This window comes from Sinocyclocheilus grahami, unplaced genomic scaffold (genome assembly GCF_001515645.1).
Source record: "Sinocyclocheilus grahami isolate Dianchi unplaced genomic scaffold, SAMN03320097.WGS_v1.1 scaffold1093.1, whole genome shotgun sequence".
NCBI lineage: Eukaryota > Metazoa > Chordata > Actinopteri > Cypriniformes > Cyprinidae > Sinocyclocheilus > Sinocyclocheilus grahami.
In genome coordinates this window covers 177,124-198,098 of record NW_015506272.1, presented here as the reverse complement: position 1 = coordinate 198,098, position 20,975 = coordinate 177,124, and the positions used below count along the sequence as shown (strand labels likewise).

The window sequence follows — 20,975 nt, the reverse complement described above, 5'->3', positions numbered from 1 at the left end:
TAAGCTGAATGCCGAATAAATGAAAAGAAAGCTTTCCATTGATGTATGGTTTGTTAGGATAGGACAATATTTGGCCGAGATACAACTATTTGAAAATCTGGAATCTGAGGGTGCAAAAACATCAAAATATTGAGAAAATCGCCTTTAAAGTTGTCCAAATGAAGTCCTTATTATTGCTGTTTAAAACAACTGTTTTTTATTTTGATATATATTAAAACATTTATTCCTGTGATGCCAAAGCTGAATTTTCAGCAGCTGTTACTCCAGTCTTCTATAAATGTTCTTTATAGCACATGTGTATCATTTTTTGCTATTACATTAAATGGATCTATTAAAACATTTTCTTGGGAAACTTCAGTACAACACCCTACTGAGCTGTTCCTGTAAATTGTATATTTGTAAAACGTTGTGTAATAAAGGCTTTTTGATTTTCAGCCTGCTGTCAGTTTTTATCAATACATAGTGCTTTAGTTGAAGCAAACTGTACAGCAAAAATACTTAAATAACTTGAATTTTTTAAAAAGTTTTCTACATTTTGGAAGTTATAACTCTCAAAAGTAATAAATCTCAAAAATTTGATGTACAATCAGTAGGCCTATACTTTCATTTATTACGTTGAACCAACAAACACAGCAGTTAGAGCTGTTAAAAAATAAATACGACCTCATATTGTGTCAATCACGTTTAAACACTGCTTCAGAGACTTTCGTCCGTAATAATAAAATTCGGACCAGGTTCAATTTTCTGTGTTTTCGCATCCGTAGCAAGCATTTTGATAGGAAAGGATGACTAATACGAAAAAATGCATACGAAAATTTCAGACTCGGTGTGCAAGGACCTTAAGTTAGGGCTGAAAATATGGTTAGTTTTAAGAAATTATACAGTGTAAGAGATCATTCAACTAAACTCAAACTTAGTTCTGTTTTTACAGTGCTATCTATTTAAAGCTATATTTAAAATAACTGTCACATATTTATCACATGTAACTTATAAAAATTATGTGCTAAACTCATCTACATTTGTCCAGCTTACAAGCTCTTTCTCTGCTAAACAGGTGCAGACGGTCTGATGGGTGTCTACCTCTTCATGATAGGTGCATATGACCTGAAGTTTCGGGGCGAGTATAATCGTCATGCTCAGGCCTGGATGGATAGTGTACCCTGTCAAGTGATTGGATCTCTAGCCATGCTCTCAACCGAGGTGTCAGTTCTGCTCCTCACCTACCTCACCCTGGAGAAATACATCTGCATCGTCTACCCGTTCCGATACCTGACCCCCGGCCGCAGACGCACTGTTACCATTTTGGTGGTCATCTGGATCTTGGGCTTTGTTATTGCTTTCCTGCCTCTTGTCTGTAAAGGGCTTTTCAGAAACTTCTATGGAACCAATGGTGTGTGTTTCCCTTTGCATTCTGAGCAGCCAGAGACTCTCGGAGCACAGATCTACTCCATTGTGATCTTTCTGGGTAAGTGAGAATCCTTTAATTGTGTTCAAAAGATGTTCTATTAGATGATAGCGCACAACAGTCGGGTTCTGGCCTTAAAAATCCCAGTCATTTTCTCTATAGATAAATACATTTTTAATGATTCTGTGTAAATCATTTATGACAGACCTACCATAAGCTCTGAGGTAATGGTATATGCTTTTATTGAGTCATTTTAACATTTCAAAACCGTTCTCATAAACCCCCAGTTGTCTTTTATGTTATAGTCTGATATATGAATATTTTGAAAATAAAAATAAAAAATTAATGTGAAAAATGTATTCTTATGCTCACCAAGGCTGCAAATGTTAAATCTATTAAATATATATTAAAATGGGATTTATTTCTGGGATGGCAAAGCTGAATTTTTAGCAGCCATTACTCCAGTCTTCAGTGTTGCATGATCTTTCAGAAATCATTCTAATATTCTGACTTAGTGCTCAAGAAACATTTTATTATCAGTGTTGAAAACACTTATGCTGCTTATTTTTTTTATACATTTTTCAGGATTGTTTGATGAATAGAAAGTTGAATAGAACAGAAAAGAAAAAAACACTCTCTTTTATGTACCTTTTATCTTATATGAATTTCTTTAGTAAGGAATTTAGGAATTCAGTAATGTTGCCGTTCATCTCAGAGCTGATTGGTTTGGTTTATGTATGTTTTGATTCCCTATGGAGAAAATCAATAGGAAGAAAAATGCACAGAGACAGCTGAAAAAGTGGTTGGTCTGTGTTGCACTCAGTTAAAGCTTTTTAAGGCATTTGAGACATCATAATTCTCCCTTCAAAAGTATACTTTTGTTTGCTTGTTTTCCTGTTCTTACAGCTGTAAGAGTTATTTTGGACTCTTTTGTTCCTGGTTAAGAAATTGTTCTCTCTGTGAGTGCTTAATTTGTTTGTGTGATAGAGGTCACAGCTAGAGGTCTAAGTTTAGATTGGAAAAGAGGACTAAGGTCACTGGCGTTATTTAGAGAGCACTGAAAAAATGTGGTGGTTTCCAGCGAGACCTATCATCTCAACAATAACTTAATCTTTCTTGACCTGAAAGGTGTTTAAAGTGTACTGTTGTGGTGCTTATGTTTTGTATTGAGGTCATCCTTTACACTGATGAATGCTTTTCGCTGTTATATATTATGTCAAAAACATATCCTGTTTCCAAATAGGTCTCAATCTGGTGGCCTTCCTCATCATCGTATTGTCTTATGGAAGCATGTTTTACAATATCCAGAGAACAGGAACGCAGACGACCAAATACAGCAACCACATTAAGAAAGAGCTGACCATTGCCAAACGCTTCTTCTCCATTGTCATCACCGATTCGCTGTGCTGGATTCCTATTTTCATACTCAAGATTCTTTCACTGATGGAGGTCGAAATCCCTGGTAAGTGCATCACGGGCCATTTAAAGTCTTCAAGGCCTTCGGTTTCTTCAAGGATGAGTCTGATATTGCGCTGTATGAAGCAGCATTTTTATCAGCTACAGTAATTCATCGTTCTCTTTTTCTTCAGTGTCTGTAGCAGTGAAATGTTGAAAGGCGTCTAAATGTGAATACAATATGAAGAACATGCTAAAGTTTTACTTCTCTTTAAGGAAAATTCTCTCATTATCTACTGTACAGTCAGTACTCTCCCTCGTGTTATTACAGAACTGTATGCATTTCTTTCTTCAGTGGAACACAAAAAGAGACGTTTTGAGTAATGTACCGATCATTTGTTTGCATATAATTGCAATGAATGAGGGCTAGAGCTTTTAAGCTTCAAAAATGGCACAAAAGCACCATAAAACTGCAGTTCCTATGACTATATTCCAAGTCGTCCGAAGTTATGACTTACAGCTTTGCATGAGAAACTCCAAAGGTTGTCATTTACTGATGATCTTTCCCTCCAGTGAGCAGCTACCTTCTATTACTGGATCTAGTCAGATTTTGCAAACTGATACATTGAACAAATTTGACTTGACTTTAGAAGACTAGGCCTAGATTATAGTGCACAAGTCATGTAGGCTACTTTTATGGAGCTTTTCATTAAAAAAAATCACCTTTTGTGTGTCACTAAAGAAAGAAAGTCATACCAGTTTTAAACAACTTGAGTCTAAACAATGACAGAATTGTATTTTTGGGATGAGCTGTGCTTTCAAAGTGTATTCAAAAACATTAGCTCCTTTTCTCTAATAATTGCATGAATTATTTCCCATTTTTGTACATTTAGAATAGGTTTTTGGGATCTGAATCATGATTTGTTTGTGAAAACATTCATACACAGATTTCACACACAAATCCATGTCTACTCGTGCTCAGTGAATGAGACCCATTGAATGATCTTTCCATCCACATAATATCCGACATTGGCTGGGAAAATGACACTGTCCTTCATTATGATTGCTGAACCCAAGCTATATTTTCTAGGACACTTCACTGAAAGATTGTAGTTTTTGTTCCCATCCTCTATTTGAATGATGCTATTTCTAGAGATAGTTAAGGGGCAGTTGAGAAGTGGACTGCCTTGTCCAAAAAGATTTTTCAAAGAAAAGCAATCAGCAAAAAATCACATGGGATATCAACGCTCAATGCATAATTTTCTCCCCATTACTCTTCTCGAATGAACCTTCTTTAGGAACCATCAGCTCATGGGTCGTCATCTTCATTCTGCCGATCAACAGCGCTCTCAACCCCATCTTGTACACGCTGACCACGCGGCCCTTCAAAGAGACACTGCTGCAGGTGTGGTCCAACTACAGACAGCGGAGACCCCTCCTCAGCAGCCACCCGGCTCATCTGCCTTCCTTTACGTGGCAAGAAATGTGGCCTCTGCAAGAAAACAGCCAAACCCTCTGCACACCGGACTACCTGGCGCATCCGTCCGAAATGTCTAACACCACCCAGTTGCTGCCCGTGGAGGGGTCAAACGGGACATGAGGGGGTCTGATGGAGTCCTGCCATCAGCATCACATCATGCCTCACAGCCATGGACTGATTCTGAAAGGACATACATTTTTTTGTATGTTTGTGGATGTTTACATGCATGTCCTCACTCAGAGCAGGGATAATAATGATGCGCTGCATATAAGGACTGTTTGCCATCATGAGTGTGTGTTTGTTTGGGAGGATATTAGAATGGCACAAAAACAACGACACAGAGCCAGATGTTTGCAAGCCCTACTGAAAAGACCTGCTGGTTTATGCTGATTTGTGCTGGTCTATGTGGTTTACCAAGGGAAAGCTGTTGGTTAAGAGGATTGTCAAAAAATGACAAGTCTGTCATCATATCGTTCCAGCCTCATGTCGTTTCAAACTCAGAATGCAAAATTATTTTATTTTCAAAAATGTTCTTCTGTTTTTGTACAGTGAGTTATTATAGTTAACTTAACGAAAGCCATTTTTGTTACTTGAAATAAGATAAATGTTAACTGAATTACATAACAAAAACACAAACTTATTTCAACTAGTGTCCATTTTCACATTTTCTTTGACTTTGATAAACTCGGTATACTAAACTTGATATACTAAAATAACTAAAACTGAAATAAAAATTAATGAAAATTATATAGATATGTTAAAAATGAAAACTAATGAAATGACACAAACTCAATAAAATTACTAACATTTTAACAAATTAAAAGCCAATTCAGAATATTAATACTATACATACATATATATATATATATATATATATATACCAAAATAAATAAATAAAATAAATTACTAAAATTTCAACTACTATACTAGAAATATACTTGTATCTCAGTGATACTAAAATAACACTAATCCAAAAGCTTTAAGCTCAAAATAGGATGCAGGTAGTGTCTTGGATAAAACTTCTGGTTCATTTACATGAGAGTGACTAAATGATGACAGAATCTTCATTTTAAGAAGCCTGGTAGGGGCATCAGCGCACCAGCATCCAAAAGACAACACACAGTATGCTAGTGACCAGCAAAGCTGATCTTTTCAACAGGGACATAACAGCACAATTCATTCTATTGTGTTGTATTGATAAGCCATTGAAAAGGCTTAATCAGTTTGTTTACAAGAAGTGACTCAGCCACAGGGTCTGAAATGACAGAGAAAATATAGATATGGTTAAATAATAAAAGTGTTTACTTAGTGTTTTACCATCAGTCTGTGTTACACATTAGACTTTTGCCCCTGTTTGTTGTATTGATTGACATCTTGTATTTTCAGTGTTAGTACTGGTCTGCAGCTATTCAGTGTTTAAGATGTGTTTCTTGTCCAAATGAAAATGTGTGTAGCATGTTAATACCTGTTGCTTTTTGTACAAAATGTACATATATATTGTATAGAATTATTTTTATCTAGCCAAACTAGTTCAAGCATCATTCGGGGTTTTAACAGATGTAGGAGCTCTTCGGTTTCCATGAGAAATATCATTCCTTATACTGTAAGGTGTGAAGGCAGGAGGTAAAGGCCGTTGTTTTAAATAGAGATATCTGTCAGTCATTTTAATTGTCTTTCTCTTTCAGAACCACAGGAGGAACAAAGTGAAAATGTCCATTCAGTGTTGCCTTGTTTTTATTCTTGAATCATCAGAAGGACTATATTTAGCGTACAGTTTTTATGGAAATAACTCAGTGTACACTATTACACAAATACAAACCCATGCATAATTTATTTCATTTGAATGTTTTTGTCTGAAACTGTCTGCCTGCACGCACAATGGTATCTTCTATCTGGGAGTAATATATAAAGATATAGTGGGATGAATCTTGCACATGTCAGAGCATGAGCATATTCAGTCTATAACCCCCCAAAAAAAAAAAAAGTTTAATTTTCATGAATATATATATATATATATATATATATATATATAATTTCATAACATTTTATTTCATGAAAATTAAACCATATTTATGAACTTAAAACATTTTTGCACTGTGACTGTTATTTTTTTATGACATTTTCTACCCCAGTTTTAATCACTATAATGAACTTCACAGCACTGTAATTTGGAATAAAATGTAATTGAAATAGTAAAGTATACAGTATATCATGATGATAATTAATACATTTAATTGTGCAGATTTATACAGTATCAAAGCAATGATATATTAACAAGTATCACCTTTGAATGAGAATTATAAAAACAAAATGATAATACATTATTTAATAAATTATAAAAAAGTTTAAAGTTTGTGTTTTATTAACTATAATTTAGAAAAACATTGCTTTATTGTCATGCAAACAATGCTACAATGATTAAAAAAGGTTGTAAAGCTCTGTTTATGGTCTTAAAATACACTACCATTAAAACGTTTTTGAACAGTAAGATTTGTAATGTTTTTTAAAGAAGTCTGTTCTGCTCACCAAGCTTATTTGATCCAAAGTACAGCAAAAACAGTACAATTTTGAAATATTTGTACTATTTTATAACTTATCTATTTGAATATATTTTCAAATGTAACTTATTCCTGTGATTTCAAAGCTGAATTTTTATGAATTTTTCCAATAATATTCTGATTTGCTGCTCAAAAAACATTTAGCCTATATTATTATGTTGAAAACAGCTGATTTTTTTCAGATTTCTTTGATGAATAGAAAGTTCAGAAGAGCAGCATTTATCTGAAATAGAAATCGTTTGTAACATTATAAATGTCTTTATCATCACTTTTAATATTAAATAAATAAAGAAAAGAAAACATACTGACTCCAAGCTTTTGAATAGTATAGTGTATAATGTTACAAAAGCTTTTTTATTTCAGATAAATGCTGATATCTGGATCTTTGTATTTATCAAAGGATCCTGAAAAAATTTACTCGACTGTTTTAAATACTGATGCTGATGAAAAAAAAGTGTTTCACAGCAAATCAGCATATTAGAATGATTTCCGAAGGATCATGTGACACTGAAGACTGCAGTAATAATGCTTAAAACTTGGCTTTGATCACAGGAATAAGTAACATTTTCAATATATATTCAAATAGAAAGCAGTTCTTTTAAATAGTAAAAAAAATTCACAATATTACTGCTTTTGCTGTATTTTGGATCAATTAAATGCAGACTTGATGAGCAGAAGAGAATTCTTTAAAAAAACATTACAAATCTTACTGTTCAAAAACTTTTGACTGGTAGTGTATGCTCATCTTTTTGCAATATTATATCAGAATATATTACTTTTTATTTTGGGGTGAAATATGACCTGACGTGTTTTTGTGAGATTCGCCCAGATACAAAGACCATTTAATTGATATAACGACCTCTGAGCATGCAAGGCTTTTATGTTGGTTGACTCCACTTTAGGGACCCATTTATAAAGAGCTGTCAACTAATTATTAATAAAACACTATTAGTGACACTTTCACAGCGCTCCTCTCTTACATGTGGAAGGTTATCAGGCACGGTCAACTCACCGAAAGAAGAGGATATTTTCATGTTTCCCTCAAGAAAATTCTGTTTTTGTGACATGACATTTTCAGAGATTACCTTTAATTTTATGAATGTAAAGATAAAAAAATAAAAATAAAATTTCAAAAATATTTTTTTGTTATTTTAAATGTTTGAATGCAATACTTTCACAGCTCACTATTTCAGAAGGTTGTTGATATATTGCTTCACACCAAACACACCTGTGTGACTAAATTTAGGTGAAGTTCCCAAATGATTCACATGTGGGAAACTGTTCTGTGCTATAGGTGTGAAGACATATGACGTTATAAGTATGTGAATCGCTCTTATGCATATGACGATATCTCTGTTTTCAATACGTTAATATATTTCTCCTACATGCATTCTGTGCTATTTACTGATCATCAATGTTCCGTTTCTAGTAATTAAAACTCACAAATGCCACATAAGCAGCCACACATCACCGCCCGTATTAATCATTTTTTTAACTTTTCCCTAATTATTTATATCTTGTGGGACTGATACATGCTGTGATGATAGGGGTTATCATGTTTTATCACCATGTAGAATTTAATTTTCTTATACGATGTGGAAAAGAGTAAAGTGAGCAATTACGCTAAACACAGACCGTTGCAAAAAATATAAGAGTCAATTTCACAAACACTTAAAAAATAGCTACGGTTCATTGCAAAGCCCTAAGTCCAGAAAGTCATCTCAGACACAGGCCTGGTTTGACAGACCCAAACATGTCTGACTGAAAATGCAAACCAGATCAAACCAGATGCACACTAAAACAGAGAGAGAAAAGCAACAGAGAATATGCCTATAAATAGGTCAGTCAGACTCACACACTGCTACTGACCTGGACTGGAAATGTCTTGACCATGTATGAAGCCTGTGTCGGCATGGAGACAGGCAGACAAATTAGGTGACCCTATTGCACATTAAATAAAGTGGAAACAGAGCTTCACTGACTGACAACTTGCCATAATTATGGGTGAAACTTATAAAATCTGTCAAGAACATTCTTTCAGAAACTTTAAAAAATCTGAACTATTCCAGCCAGTGTATATTATCAACTGCTTAATTTTACATTACATTTACATTTAGTCATTTAGCAGATGCTTTTATCCAAAGCGACTTACAAATGAGGACAATGGAAGCAATCAAAATCAACAAAAGAGCAATGATATGCAAGTGCTATAACAAGTCTCAGTTAGCTTAATGCAGTACACGTAGCAAGGTTTTTTTTTTTTTTTAAATCATATAATAAATAAAAAGAAAACAGATATATTAGAAAAAAATAGAGCAAGCTAGTGTTAGAGGCCTTTTTTGCTTTTGTTAATTGTATGATAATTAAAAAGAAAACAAATAGAATACAAAAAGAATAGAGAAGCTAGTGTTATTTATTTTATTTTTTTAAATAAAACAAGCAGTTAGTAAATGAATAGAGTGCAAGTCTAAAAGGGGCGAGTTTTTTTCTTTTCTTTTAAAGAATAGAATTAGAATAGAGAGTGCTAGAGTTAGAGGGTCAAATAAAGATGGAAGAGATGTGTTTTTAGCCGATTCTTGAAGATGCTCGGATTGAGTTGGGCAGGTCATTCCACCAGGAGGGAACAGTTAATGTAAAAGTCCGTAAAAGTGATTTTGTGCTTCTTTGGGATGGCACAATAAAGCAACGTTCACTTGCAGAACGCAAGCTTCTAGAGGGCACATAATTCTGAAGTAATGAATTTAGGTAAAGGTGTGCAGAGCCAGTGGTGGTTTTGTAGGCAAACATCAATGCTTTGAATGTTATGCGAGCAGCTATTGGTAGCCAGTGCAAATTGATAAACAGAGGTGTGACGTCCGTTCTTTTCGACTCATTAAAGATTAATCAATAAAGTCACAACACAAAAACAAATACGCAGTGGTCTGGTCCCCAAAACTGGCTTCTTCGATGTTTAAAGTTTTGGAGAAAGTAATATGGTCTGTGATGAAAATATTAGATAATACCGGAGTTATGTCTTTTGAATCTTTTTGTTCCAAATTTAATTGATTTGACAGAAAATAGTATGATAACATCATCAAAGCTATCCCACAATCTATAATTCAGATGTCTTGTAACTTATCTCAAAATAATGTTACACCTGGTTAGTGCTGTCAAATGATTAATCGTGATTAATATCATCTGAACAGTATATGTGCGTGTACTGTGTATGTATATACAAACACACACACATGCATGTATATAAGAAATATATGTTACATTTATATATTAAATATATTTATATATAATATAAATATATACATACAGTATATTTTCAAAATATGTGCTGTATGTGTGTGTATTTATAAATACAGTACACCCACAACTATTATGAAACTTTTATTACTTATATTTAATCGTTTGACAGCACTACACCTTGTCTTTCTCAGCTTTTGGTGAATGGAGTTTCTCTTGCTAACCTAAATTTACCCAATATTGTAATCCGGAAAGTCTCTGTAAAGGATTTGCATCCTTTTTCTTCAAATAAAAATGTCATCTTTTAATATGAAGATAACATTTAAAGAACAAAAATCTAAATTTTAAAGATGTCGATTTGGTCTTGATGTTAACAACTGTTCTTTTGTGTGGATCAAATTGAAACTACAGAACATCTTTTTTATGATTGTAAATGTGCCTGTACCTTTTGGGAAGATTTGCATTATTGGCTTTTTCCTCAATTTGAAGATTTACCTGTTTTAACAAAGGGAAAAATGTGTTATTTGCTTTATTTTTGAAAGATATAACACATGACATGAAAAAGTCATTCTCCAAAACCTTCACCCTCTGTTCCTCTCTGGTGGAATGAGCTGCCAACCTCCACCTGAACTGCTGAGACTTTTTCCACAAGTACAAAATCACCCCACACTATTAACCAATACACCCACACACACACTCACTCGCTCTCAATCAATCAATCAGTCAAAAAAATAATAAATTCTGCATTCAGGCTCTTTCACACATTTCTTCACTCCTCTTTTGTAAGTCACTTTTGCATAAATGTAAATGTTTATCATCATCACTATTATTTTTTTACTATTATTATTCTTTACATTTATTTTAGTAATTGCCTGTTTGTGTATCCCAGATTGCAGAGCGTCCTCTACAGCCGAAAGTAAATGTTTTCCTGACAGCTAAATTAATTGACAGATACACTCTTATCCATATGAGTTTATGATCAGCTCAGCAGTCATTCGCACGTTTTTTTTTTTTTTTTTATTCCGGCGCGGTTTTGTGACGTCATTCTGAGCTGCGCAGCAGACGCGCTGAGTTTGTTATGACACTTTTGTAACAGAGTAAACCGGAGTGTGGTATTTGTTTGTCCACACTCAACCTGGAAAACCACGGGAAGCACTTGACCAGAGTCACGGCCGCACATTCAGCTCATAGATGTTTCCAGCCTGTAGATATTCCCTCCAAGGTACTGTCACACTTTCACTGACTTGTAGCCAGAGCGCTAACCAAACGTTGTAAACCTTTGATTCTACAAGCCTGAGAGCACATATACTGTCCTATTAAGTTGTTATTAACCATGTTTACACGGGACATGGCAAGAATCATGTGTTTAACTGTAGGTTTATCCGTCTAGCTAGCTCACAGAATCCTGCAGCTGTTCAGTCACAGGGAAAGTAGGGTAAAGGTCACTCGAATATCGGTCAGAATGTCCTTGTGTCTGAGAAATGAACACTTTAAGAACGCGTTTCTGCATTAAATATAAACATGAAGCTGATTTTTGTAAGCAAACAATTACTGATTCTTTTAGATAAGACCTTAGTTGGCCTGTTACTTAAGGGCGGATTTTGTAACATCTTATCCTGTTATATAAGTTGATCCATTTAGTTTAGATTAACTTTATTGATATACTTACATGCACAATAGGCACTATGTATACACAGTGTGTTTGTTATACAATACTGTTTGTTAATCCGATATGAAGTTTGTATTTAACTGTATGAGAATGGTCTTGTCTGTGATCTAATTGTTTTGCCTTTTATTTGTGTTTTTGCAGCACGGAGGTGTGTAGGTGCACTGAAGGCAGTTCAAGCGGAGCATGTCGCTCCTCAGGTGTACTCCACACGGAGTTCCTCCTCCACTGTGCCACGAATTACCACACATTACACAGTGTACACCAGAAATAAGGACCCACGATGGGAAGGTCAGTTCTGTGCTACATGTTTCCTCATCACTTTATCCTCTTTAGGATGAGAGCGAACACATTTTGATTGGATAGGAGTCAGTCAATTTCAGATTCTGGGTTTTATTTACAGCAAAACCTGGTAATTTACAAGAGAATGAGTGTGTGTGTATTTGTGTGTATAGTATATAAATAATTATCCATGTGTATGTGATAAGTGGCATGATATTATAACTATTTTATATATTGTTTATAATATTATGTATGTATTATATCGTAAATATTATAAATGACACACATATGATATATATATATATATGTGTGTGTGTGTGTGTAATGATTTATGATATTATATACCATACCTCTCAATATCAGATTAACTCCCTCTATTTCCTTCAGTGTTCCTTTGACCTCTGGTTTGATCATTTTTTACTATTGTTGTGTGTGAGTGTGTGTGTGTTTTTTCACTTCTTGTAGTTTGATTTCTGAATTTCTTGTAGTTTTCTTTTTTGACAGCACTTAGGTCAACCTTGATTGTTTTTAAGTGTGCTTTATAAATACATATTGTATTGTATTGTAGATGTTTTAAAAAAAATAATATTATAAACTTGTGCCTGAACATTGTACTGTAAAACATTTGCTTTTTAAGACTTTGCTGATCTGAAAGATAGCCTGACTGAATATAGCCTGTCACTGAAAATCATTAGCTTGCTGGTGATTTGCCTCTCATTTATATTTAATATGCATAGTTGACATTTTTATTAATCTTGTCTTCTGATTATCATTGTATTTTTAGACAAAACCCACAATTAGATTTAGCATTTAATGGCACTGGGTGATTTTTGTATCAAAAAGAGGGTCAGATGATTGGGATTGATACTGTGATGGTCTGTTTTCATATGTTCAGGGGTGGAAATGGAGCGCTTCGCTGATGAGGCAGACGTTGTCATTGTTGGTGGAGGTCCAGCCGGCCTGTCAGCAGCCATCCGGCTGAAGCAGCTGGCCAACCAGCATGAGAAAGAGCTGCGGGTTTGTGTGGTGGAGAAGGCGTCTCAGCTTGGAGCTCACACTTTATCTGGAGCCTGTCTAGAGCCCTCTGCACTCAGTGAGCTTATTCCAGACTGGAAGGAGAGAGGGGTACAAACAAACACACATGCACACTGTACCCCACTTAGGATCTGTTAACACAGCACAGACTATTGTAAATACTATATTCCTATTTTAAATGCAAAAAAAAAAAAAAGTTAAATAAAAATAGCTGTAAAAAATATGGGAAATATGTTGCCATTCTGATTTACTGTCATGTTATTGATAAGCATTTTCTGATTGTGTGGACACATGGACCATTGATGGCCATGACACTGATTTTGATTCATGTCTAACAGGCTCCACTGAACACTCCAGTTACAGAGGACAAGTTTTCCATTTTGACAGAAAAATACCGCATTCCTGTTCCAATATTACCAGGTAGGTTATTGCTATTGCATAAGGCCCATTTTAGAGAGTTATAGAACGTCACACAATGAGAGTTACATAATGTAAACAAATAAATAAAATAAATGGTCTACTTGTGTCACAGTGTCCTGAATGGTTTTGTAACCTATTGTTAGATTTTGCTGTATTTAGCTGAGCAGTAGTTTGGGTGACTCGCCAATGTACTAGATTTCTCTAATACGTAAAATAAGTATGCTTGACCAAAGTTCTTGTGGGGAGAAGAATTTATTGAAGGTAGCAGTGTAGCAGTTCTTCAGCAGTGAAGTTAGCATGTCATCCTTCAAACAATCCTAACCCAAGGTACTGTCTGTGAGACCAGACCTTTATACCTGGTAACAAATGTGCTACAAACAATACAATAACGCCCCATGGAGAGCCAATGATAGTGTAACCTCATGATGACCTGATACGACCTCTCCCATGGAAAACTCATGATACATTGACCTAATGGGCTAATTATATGGGCCATTTGGGTCACAACTTTGTAAACTGAGTTTTCAGTTGATTGCATCTGAGGCACAGTCAAAATGTAAATGCATTTTGAAGTGCACATAATCTTTCACTATACAAACTTTTAAAGATTTTTAAGACTGGTTCACTTACATGGATGCAATTAAATGCAATTTGTGAACACAGGACTTCCAATGAATAACCATGGAAACTACCTAGTTCGTCTGGGGCATTTTGTACGCTGGCTTGGGGAGCAGGCGGAGGAGCTGGGAGTGGAGCTGTATCCAGGCTACGCAGCAGCTGAGGTCAGAATGCCTTCCTTATGTGAATGTATGCAAAAATTATGCAATTATTTTTTATTTTAATTAGACCCTTTCTATACTTGTAGTTTGTATTGTGAGGGATGTGCTGTACTTATTAAAGCTCTGGATTGGTAACCGAAAGGTTGTAGGTTCAAAACCCCTCAATACGATCAGCGCACTATAACCTGGAATTTATTTAACTTCAGGATTGCTGTTTCTATAGTAAGCAGGGTAGTAAGCAAAATATCAGGGAATTTTAAAATTGTTAATCACAAATGTCATGGAAATGTATACAATTTTAAAAAGTCATAAAAATGTATGTGATGTAAACATTTGTGTAGTTCCTCTTCGATCGCCTTGACACTATGAGTGCATTCTCTATTAAATTATTTAAAAAATATATTCAGTAATTTAAAAACAACTGAAAAATCATGGAATAAAGAAAGATAATTGGTTAATAGGCAGAGAAAAGCATAATGCATTCTCCAAGATGCTGTAGATAAAAGTAAAAAAAGTCACATGATGAGAGATGTTGTAATTTTGCGAATTTTCAGTTATGACATCACATGAATTCCTATTGTTAGAGTCACAATTACAAGATAAAAAGTTAGTCACATTACACTTGTCACATTACAGTTGACAAACTCGTCAACCTGTCTTTTTCCTTTCTCTCTCTCTCTCTCTCTCTCTCTTTTTTTTTACACAGGTGTTGTTTCATGAGGATGGCAGTGTGAAGGGAATTGCAACCAATGATGTTGGCATTGCTAAAGATGGCTCTCCAAAGGTTTTATGTCAATATACCTTCCAGTGCAGAATATGCAAATACCCTAAATACACATAGAACATTTAAAACACACCTTTTATGTGATTTAAAAAAAACATTTTATTTTTATATGAGAATAATTATTAGTCTAAAGCAGTCTGCTGAATGTTCACATCAAGGCCAAATGTGAACTACATTTTGTTAGAGTTTGTGAGCTACAACTAAAAATTGCAGTGAGAAAAAATAAAAGGCTAACTGTGGGTAAAGTGATTCTGCTATGCAGATGGCATATTCGTGTGCTATTACCACCACATTTCACGCTCCGTTGAACTCCTCCAGGATGTGTTTGAGAGAGGCATGGAGCTCCACGCTAAGGTCACTTTGTTTGGTGAAGGCTGTCACGGACACTTGGCCAAGCAACTCTACAAGCAGTTCAATCTCAGGGAGAACTGTGAACCGCAGACGTATGCTATCGGTCTCAAAGAGGTACAAAACCCCTCTTGCTTTGATGATGCTTTAAACTTACATAAATATTTCTATGTTCAGTTTGATGTCACTGTTTCCCTTTCAATGACAACATTTGAAGTGAAATCAGCTAGTTCATTTTCACGTTTGGAGTCATTGCTTTCTTTTAAAAGCTTGATGCAATTTTTTTATGAACTGATGAATACAAAACAAAACACTGCTTTTTTCTAGCTTTGGGTCATTGATGAGAAGAAGTGGCGCCCAGGACGGGCAGAGCACTCAGTTGGCTGGCCTCTAAACAGGAACACGTACGGAGGCTCCTTCCTGTACCACCTCAATGAGGGAGAACCATTGGTAGCCGTGGGATTTGTTGTAAGTCATCTCTTTCCTGAACCTTCTGGGTCAAACTCTGATTGAAGTGTTTCATTGGATTTGCAAAAGTCCTCCTTGAAGCCTTAATCTTAAAGCAGAATGTTCTGTATTGATGTCTTTGTCAGGATGCTTTGATCTATATAGATATTATTGGCCTCGTTCATCATGTTCCTTCATGAGCTGAAACGAGTGTGAAAAGGCTTTCAACTTTTGAAGTTGTTCCTGGTCAGGGTCTGTCATGAGGACATTCGCTCATCCTACTGATAATGTAGCATATCAAAATGGCATTTTTTTCCAATCACTTTTTAAAGAGGCATTTCACGGAATGCTTGTGATTCATAGAAAATAGCTTCAATTCCAGACGTCTTGAGGAGTTCGGCAGTGATGACGGGCTATTATCCAATGTCGTCATGGCCCAGGATGGTACTCAGTCTGATTGGACACAGTTTTCTGGAAATACAGTGCAGCGTTTGATTGACAGAACTAAATCAAATCTCATGATTGCTCTGAATTGTTTGTCCCTAAAATACATTTCATTTGCTTGCTGAGCTGTTAGCAGAGGCATTGCAGTTTTGAGATACACAGTGTGAGAATACACTACTGTTCAGAAGTCTGGGGTCAGTAAGATTTTATTTTTTTATTTTTAAGGAAGTAATACTTTTATTCAGCAAAGATGGCAGTAAGACAATTATAGTGTTACAAAAGACTTCTATTTTAAATAATTTTATATTCATCAAAGAATCCTAAAAAAAGGTCTCAAGGTTTCCACAAAAATATTAAGTAATGTTTTCAACATTGATAATAATAAAAATTTTCTTAAGCACCAAAACAGCAATATTAGAATGATTTCTAAAGGATCATGTGACACTGAAGGCTGGGGTAATGGCTGCTGAAAATTCAGCTTTGCCATCATAGGAATACATTACATTTTAAAATGTATTGAGTTGAAAATCTGCTTTTTTTAAATTGTAATAATATTTCACAATTATTACTGTATTTTTGGTCAGCATAAGAGACTGACAAACATGAAAAAATGTTCCCAACCTCAGCCTTTTGATCAGTATGGTATTTTAGTATGGTATTATAGTCCTTCTCAGCTCATCTTAGCAGGCAACAGTCAGCAAGGAGTGTGGAGCTTTGCAAACAGTCAGTGCAGTTCTCCTATTATGCTGAACTGCAGATGTGTGTGTGTGTGTATGTCTCCTCATTTTTTTCCAATCACTTTTTAAAGAGGCATTTCACGGAATGCTTGTGATTCATAGAAAATAGCTTCAATTCCAGACGTCTTGAGGAGTTCGGCAGTGATGACGGGCTATTATCCAATGTCGTCATGGCCCAGGATGGTACTCAGTCTGATTGGACACAGTTTTCTGGAAATACAGTGCAGCGTTTGATTGACAGAACTAAATCAAATCTCATGATTGCTCTGAATTGTTTGTCCCTAAAATACATTTCATTTGCTTGCTGAGCTGTTAGCAGAGGCATTGCAGTTTTGAGATACACAGTGTGAGAATACACTACTGTTCAGAAGTCTGGGGTCAGTAAGATTTTATTTTTTTATTTTTAAGGAAGTAATACTTTTATTCAGCAAAGATGGCAGTAAGACAATTATAGTGTTACAAAAGACTTCTATTTTAAATAATTTTATATTCATCAAAGAATCCTAAAAAAAGGTCTCAAGGTTTCCACAAAAATATTAAGTAATGTTTTCAACATTGATAATAATAAAAATTTTCTTAAGCACCAAAACAGCAATATTAGAATGATTTCTAAAGGATCATGTGACACTGAAGGCTGGGGTAATGGCTGCTGAAAATTCAGCTTTGCCATCATAGGAATACATTACATTTTAAAATGTATTGAGTTGAAAATCTGCTTTTTTTAAATTGTAATAATATTTCACAATTATTACTGTATTTTTGGTCAGCATAAGAGACTGACAAACATGAAAAAATGTTCCCAACCTCAGCCTTTTGATCAGTATGGTATTTTAGTATGGTATTATAGTCCTTCTCAGCTCATCTTAGCAGGCAACAGTAAGCAAGGAGTGTGGAGCTTTGCAAACAGTCAGTGCAGTTCTCCTATTATGCTGAACTGCAGATGTGTGTGTGTGTGTATGTCTCCTCAGGTAGGTTTGGACTACACTAATCCCTATCTGAGCCCGTTCAGGGAATTCCAGCGTTGGAAGCATCACCCCTCTGTAATGTCAACCCTGGAGGGTGGCAACAGGATAGCATACGGAGCCAGAGCCCTCAACGAAGGAGGTTCCCAGGCATGTCAGCAATTTGAAATTCTCAGTATATTTGCTTCTGTTTTCTCTTGATGACCTTCTCTCAATTGTGATCTCCCCTCCAGTCGATTCCTAAAGTGACGTTCCCAGGTGGCATGCTGATAGGGTGCAGTCCAGGCTTCATGAACGTGCCCAAGATCAAAGGCACACACACAGCCATGAAGAGTGGCATGCTGGCGGCCGAGAGTGCCTTCAGCAAAATCACAGATGAGAATCTGCAGTCAGAAACAGCAGGTAGCCAACCCAGACATCTTTGCAAATTAGCTGAGGTGTAACTCACAGGGTAATAAACGTAGTCTAAGGATATTAAAGGTGTCCAGGTATCCTAAACGGGGAATGTTTTTGTGTTCTTCCATTAGGTCTTTATATTCCTGAATATGAAGAAGCTTTTAAAAAATCCTGGATCTGGAAGGAGTTGTATTCTGTAAGGAACATCAGACCATCTTTCCATAGCTATTTTGGTCTCTACGGAGGGATGGTGTACACTGGGATATTCTACTGGATTTTGAGAGGAAAAGAACCGTGGACTCTAAAGCATAATGGTAAGAACAAAGAAACACGCTATGAAATGTTTGCTTGTTTATAACAAAAGTTTTTAATTTAAATCAAACATTGCAAGTAGATGCAAACTCTGAGCTATAAAGTCAGTGCAGTGTATTTGTATTTGCTTTATATAACTGATGGTATATATATATATATATATATATATATATATCTGATGATATATATATATATATATATATATATATATATATATATATATATATATATATATACTGTATATATATATTGAGCACAGGAAACGGGCATACTTTGAAGAGTTCCGCTAATGTCATATTAATGTCCATTAATGAGTGAATTTTATACTTTTCTGATGCTTCTATAGATGGAAAATGCTGGGTGAAATCAGTTTCAAATTTTTTTTTTTGGGGGGAATACAAGTTTTTATCTGCTGGGAAAAAGGCCTTGTTAAAATGTACTACTTACAATTACGTTTATCAATCCTGAGAAAGAACTAGAAGTATATGGAATCAGAACTTTGAAATAAAATAGATACTGCCAAATGCTACGTGAATGAGTGTAAAAATAACTGTAGTCATTACCTTCCAAAAGATTTGAAATGCCCAAGGAAACATGGGTTTTTAGACTATATTAGCATAAATCCTTATTTTCGAGATGGTCCTCACTGCAGAACACAAGATCCAGGGGGCGTTGTTGGATCCAGATCCAACTCCTCCAACCTTACATATACCTAAACCTATCCGTCTCCACCCCCTGATCCCTAAAGCCACCCATCTCCACCCCTAAACCTACCAATCTCCACCCCCTAGATTTGGATCCAACCATACCCCCTGGATCTTGTGTTCTGCAGTGAGGGGCTACTGTTATTTCTTGATGATTCTTCATAGTTTGTCCATAGTTCTATCAATCCAAAATCACTTTTGTTGAAAAATAAATGTTCCGATATTGTCCAAAACCTTACTTTGTCCAAGGCATTTTAAACTTTCTAATTACTATTTAACAGCAAGTAGTAAGTAAACAAAATATACTTGAGCACAATTGTATATTCTTCTTTGTTCTCATTTCTGTATTCATTTCAGAGGTATGTATTCTGTATTCTCATTTCAGGGTCAAATGCTCCTAAATGTAATGAACTAACTGTGGTTAGTCAGAGGGCCCCTTCCTGCCTGAGCAGGCAGTTCTTGCACAGAATTAGCTTCGGTTTGGGCCAGACTGCATGCTAATAGTCAGACATGTTGCTATGCAAGGCTACTACTCAGTTCACTACAGCAGTGGGCGTCTGCTATCTGTTACAATTCATTTGTATTTTATTGCTAATGGTAAACAAACAAATTTACTGTAGGTCTAGACTCTGCTCAGCTGAAGCCGGCTAAGGACTGTACACCCATCGAGTATCCGAAGCCCGATGGGAAGATCAGCTTTGATCTGTTGTCATCTGTAGCATTGAGCGGGACCAATCATGAGCATGACCAGCCGCCCCATCTGACGCTGAAAGATGACAGTGTTCCCGTGGCCCACAACCTTGCGATTTACGACGGCCCAGAGCAGAGGTTCTGTCCTGCTGGTATGTAACTAATGCTCTGTGTTTCTGCTGCATTTAGGAATAGAGACTCAACCTTTTAGTTGCACCTGATAATACCAGATCAACAAGCTTGACATGCTGAGGCTGATGAAAACATCTGGTGAACAAGCTGCCAGTGTTTAGACATTTTGTCCCTGCTGTCCCACAGGTGTATACGAGTATGTTCCTCTCGAGACGAGTGATGGCATGAGATTACAGATCAATGCACAGAACTGCGTCCACTGTAAGACCTGTGATATCAAAGACCCCAGCCAGAACATCAACTGGGTTGTGCCCGAGGGCAGTGGAGGACCAGCCTACAACGGCATGTGATTTCTGTATTACATATCGTTTTTATTATTGGGCACATCGCACAAGTTCAGAATCGTTTTACTTAACTTTCAGGGCTAAAGCTTTTAAAGACTTGAGAGTCCTTCTGATATGCCTAAGGAGCAGAAAGTCCTTATATCCTGTGTGATATGAGCTTGAAGTGTAATTACATAAAGTGGCTTTGCATATTTCAGGTTTGATCAAATTGTAACATTTGAAATAATTTTATATGTAACGTCCATCAAACGAATGTCAAAAGACAAAGGATCATGTTGGATTAACAACCAGTGGACGTTTTAGCTCTCCATGATGCGGTTAACTGTAAACTGACAGTTTTGTATATATTGTCAAAGTTGGTAACTGTAACTGGTAGAAATAAATTAATTATCCCATTCTGTTGGTATGTTTTATAGAACTACAA

The 20,975-nt window shown here is 35.7% G+C and overlaps 2 protein-coding genes across 2 annotated transcripts in view; both read left to right on the top strand.

The window, feature by feature from the left end:
* LOC107566695 (relaxin receptor 1-like) overlaps positions 1 to 4,776 on the top strand; it is a 43,707-nt gene extending 38,931 nt beyond the window's left edge. The window contains exons 15-17 of the mRNA XM_016252214.1: positions 1,055 to 1,465; positions 2,649 to 2,867; positions 4,099 to 4,776. Of these exons, the coding sequence (XP_016107700.1) occupies positions 1,055 to 1,465; positions 2,649 to 2,867; positions 4,099 to 4,400 (932 nt within the window). The 3' untranslated portion in view covers positions 4,401 to 4,776. The remainder of the gene's footprint in view (positions 1 to 1,054; positions 1,466 to 2,648; positions 2,868 to 4,098) is intronic.
* A 6,311-nt stretch (positions 4,777 to 11,087) lies between these two features.
* Positions 11,088 to 20,943, top strand: LOC107566701 (electron transfer flavoprotein-ubiquinone oxidoreductase, mitochondrial-like). Its single transcript, XM_016252228.1, has 13 exons — positions 11,088 to 11,291; positions 11,880 to 12,026; positions 12,913 to 13,142; positions 13,391 to 13,472; positions 14,136 to 14,254; positions 14,958 to 15,035; positions 15,354 to 15,500; positions 15,711 to 15,851; positions 17,980 to 18,123; positions 18,207 to 18,375; positions 18,501 to 18,683; positions 20,006 to 20,227; positions 20,394 to 20,943. The coding sequence occupies exons 1-13, from the start codon at positions 11,261 to 11,263 to the stop codon at positions 20,555 to 20,557; spliced, it is 1,857 nt and encodes a 618-aa protein (XP_016107714.1). The 5' UTR covers positions 11,088 to 11,260; the 3' UTR covers positions 20,558 to 20,943.
* Positions 20,944 to 20,975: the final 32 nt, after the last annotated feature.